Source organism: Rhincodon typus, chromosome 8 (assembly GCF_021869965.1).
Source record: "Rhincodon typus isolate 14 chromosome 8, sRhiTyp1.1, whole genome shotgun sequence".
Lineage (NCBI taxonomy): Eukaryota > Metazoa > Chordata > Chondrichthyes > Orectolobiformes > Rhincodontidae > Rhincodon > Rhincodon typus.
Window position 1 is genome coordinate 33,175,504 of NC_063339.1, and position 3,687 is coordinate 33,179,190.

Here is a 3,687-nt window from a genome sequence, read left to right on the forward strand (position 1 = left end):
AAACGTCAGCCTCTCTGCTCCTATGATGCTGCTTGGCCTGCTGTGTTCATCCAGCCCTGCACCTTGTTGTCTCGGATTCTCCAGCATCTGCAGTTCCTACTATCTCTGAAAGGTAGTTAGGCCACTTTTTTTTGCATTGGTCGTTGGGACTAACAGTGAGAACATGCAAGCAGTAAGAAGAATGACATTAGCCTAAAATGGGGAGGGAGCAACTTTCATTCCTTGGTCTAGCAGATTGCTATATAAGGTTTATGCAAGACAATACAATACACAGTTGGCTGTTGCACTCCATGAATATACGAGTAGGATCGGGCAGAAGCCTTACCGTGGAGATAAAGGCAGCAGAGACTGGAACTACGCTTACTTTTCAGTAATCTGTTCCATCTGCCTGTTCACCCTGAGACCTAATTCTCGATTGTACTGTGTGACCTCCCTGATGGGTGGCCTCTTTCTTGGTCTCAGGAGTCCAGCCTTTCTTTGTGTTCTAGATAACTTGGTCCCCTGTTTCAAAGATTAAGGTTTAACACTGTCAAACCTTGTCAATGCTGTGTGAACGTTCTCATCATTTACTACTCTGCTGAGAGGTCCTTCAGTATCCTGTACTTGGTCAATCAACAGGAGGAATTTTAAGAGACTGACTCAGTGTGCCAGCTCCAGGGATACGGAAACTAGATCCTCCTCCTCAGCTTATTTATACTTAACCTATGTTATAACTCCGTTGGTCTGCTGCTGTCCCATAAACCCTCAGAGATCCACTCCAACTTCCTCAAACATCTGTACCTCTTCCTGGTATTTCTCAACCGGTTTTCCCACACAGATGTTCCATCGTGTACTTCACCTGCTCACTCGCACTGCTACCAGCCTAAACTTGCCAGAATAAGAGTGTCCAGGTAGCTTTCCCATTGAGTCGTGCATCACCAACTCCAGCTCACCATATCTGAGCTGAAGCTGCACAAGCTGCTGGCAGTTATGACAGATGTGATTTCAGTCTTATTCTCCTTTCAAAAATTGTTAGCTTTCTCCCCCATAATAGACAAGTACTCCAATTTCTGATGAAAGACAAGAATAGTTTTGTTAGTTGACACTTTAAATATTCCTGTATGCAGTTCCTCTAGAACTAGTGTGTTGCCTTTAGTTACTTCACCTTGTTACTGTTCCTTGAAAGTTCTGCTGCTTTTTGTCTGGACACCACAAGCATTTAAATACCTACCTCAACCAACAATTCTATGTCCTCCTTTCACATCGCCTGAGTATTTGTACTCTTTCAACCTGCTTGCTGTAAATATATGGATGAAGCTAAGTTCTGTTTCTTTTCAATTTCTTTATGATCCAATTCTGTATGAACTTTCCTGTTCCGTTTCTTACCTACTTTTGTTTTATATTCATCTTACACTACCCATAGCCTTCTACTTTGGCAGATATTTACTTTACCCTTAATCCCTCCATTTTGTTTGAAGTGTAATTAGTCTTTATTTTACCACTTCGTGGTATATATTTATCCTGTACTGTATGTATGTGTAACTTGATGCTAACTGATAACATGTTGTCTTGGTTTTCTCCTCTAACAGTTTTATCCAGTTCACCCTCAGTAGCTTGCCTTCATTCCTTCAGATTCTGTTTTGTATTGAACTAATCTTTAATAGTTCTTGGAGGTGCCTCGCAAAGCTAATCAGAAAAGTTCTGTCCCACTATAGAAGTGAGATTGTGAACTCTTTTATGCAGAGTATTATCAGGAATGCATTGCCTGAAGGAGTATTGAAACAGTTTTAATTGTTATTTTCAAAACAGTATTAAATAAATATTTGAAAGGAAAACATTTTTTAAAAGTTAACTGAAAAGAGCAGGGGTGTGAGACTTAGCCAGCACGAGGGCAAAGAGGCGAGTGGTTTTGTTGTGGTACATCATTCTACGGTTATATATTTGGAACATTGGAACACAATGATTTGAGTTGTGGCATTAGGTGGTTGAACTAGAAAATGATTTGAAATACTGTACAATTAATCAGCAAGCAACAGAGACATTCCTTTAATGGCAGAATAGTGCCACATGTAGTTTGTGATTTGAAATGGACAAGTATGAGGAAATAAATTACAGAAGGAGCAGGAACGTATGCTCAGTAAAATGATGCTGAAGTATATGAATGAGAAACTGAATTTAAATATTCAAAGATATAATCTTTATGAAATGGAGTCTAGGTAAATGAAGTTATAGAAGCTAGAAACATTTTGGAGTTGTTAAATTCAATAATTTAAATGAAGTGTAGATTCATTATTACCATGTCTGGGTTTAGAAACTATCCATCTGTAGTTATGGTTTGAATGCATGACAAAAAGGAGATTTAACAGCAGCTTTTGTAATTGTGACAGATTTTAACAATGAATAGAGAAATACTGTTTCATCTGAAATAAAAACACAAAATTCTGGAGCAAGTCTGGCAGCATCTTTCAAGCAAGAAAATAATTAATGTTTCAAGTCCAATATAATTTTTCAGAACTGCTTCATCTGATTAGGGAGGCAATCATGAAAAGATCATTGTTTAAAACTGTATAACTAGCACAAAAAGGTCAGTGTCAGTTTGGGGTAGCTGTAACAAAGATCCATATAATGGCTACCTGCACAGTAAACTACTTTGGTTCCATTGTGATCACATCCACTATGAACAGCTCTGTGTTCACTTCACAGATCATAGAACCAATACCACCAAAACTGTTGTTGTTTCATTGCACTGTCTGAGATAATTGCAATTTCAAACTATTAAACTAGTTTCTTTAGGTGTCTCAAAATGTTCACTTCTGTAATGTTTAGGGAGAAAGCAAAATTGAAAGAACGTGAAGAGGCTTGGCTCAAAATAGAGAATTTAGCAAAAGCAAATCCACAGGTATGTTTATATCATCACTATTAAATATTGTTCAATGGACAGTATTGTAAAGGTGAAGTGTGCTGTATTGAACAGCCTTCAAAGCTATTTATTTTTAGCACAGATGTAACTTAATCCAAATTCTATTGTACATGTATCCAACCATATTCAGAAAATGAATTAGCAATGGATTGATTTGCTTTGTAAACTTTTATAAATTGAAGTCTTCTTTTTAAGTGTGTGTTTGTATCTTTTGCAACTTTCTTTTTAAAAAAGACATTCAGAACAATTTGTTTTTAACTTGTATGTTGTAATATCCACTTCTTCAATTCCAACTATTTATCCTGATCTGTTAGAAATGCACAAATTATTTTGTGTTTTACTTTAGTTTGGTGTCTAACCATGAAAACTGTGGTAGTGCAACAGGCACATCAGAATCGACTTGAGGCAAGTCTTATCCCAACCCACTTCAACCAATAGTGTCACTATAGATGTGAATAATCTTGTCAACTCTCCACTCGTTCATTTCATTTAAAATTGCTAGTAGCTCACAAGATTTAATTTGGAAATGCGTAGAAAGATGCCACGTCACCTAATTTCTATGTGAATATACGTTTAAAATGTCTTCATGTATATGTAGTTGTGGTAGGTCCTTAGTGTTATAACTCATATAAAAATAAATTGTTTGATTTGTTCTGAGTGCATTTCCACACCAATGACATTGGGTAGCTTTGCAACATTGTTACTTCTGTTTATTATTTACTAAAATTACTGAACTATTTAAAATACTTAAAGAATATACAGATAGGTACTTTAAAATATTTTTTTCC

At 36.6% G+C, this 3,687-nt stretch overlaps 1 protein-coding gene across 2 annotated transcripts in view; it reads left to right on the forward strand.

Annotated features, from left to right (window-relative positions):
• ppp2r5ca (protein phosphatase 2, regulatory subunit B', gamma a) overlaps positions 1-3,687 on the forward strand; it is a 68,927-nt gene that overhangs the window by 52,522 nt on the left and 12,718 nt on the right. For both annotated transcript variants that reach the window (XM_048599648.1, XM_048599649.1), the window contains exon 11: positions 2,806-2,878. In XM_048599648.1, coding sequence (XP_048455605.1) covers positions 2,806-2,878 — 73 coding nt within the window. The remainder of the gene's footprint in view (positions 1-2,805; positions 2,879-3,687) is intronic.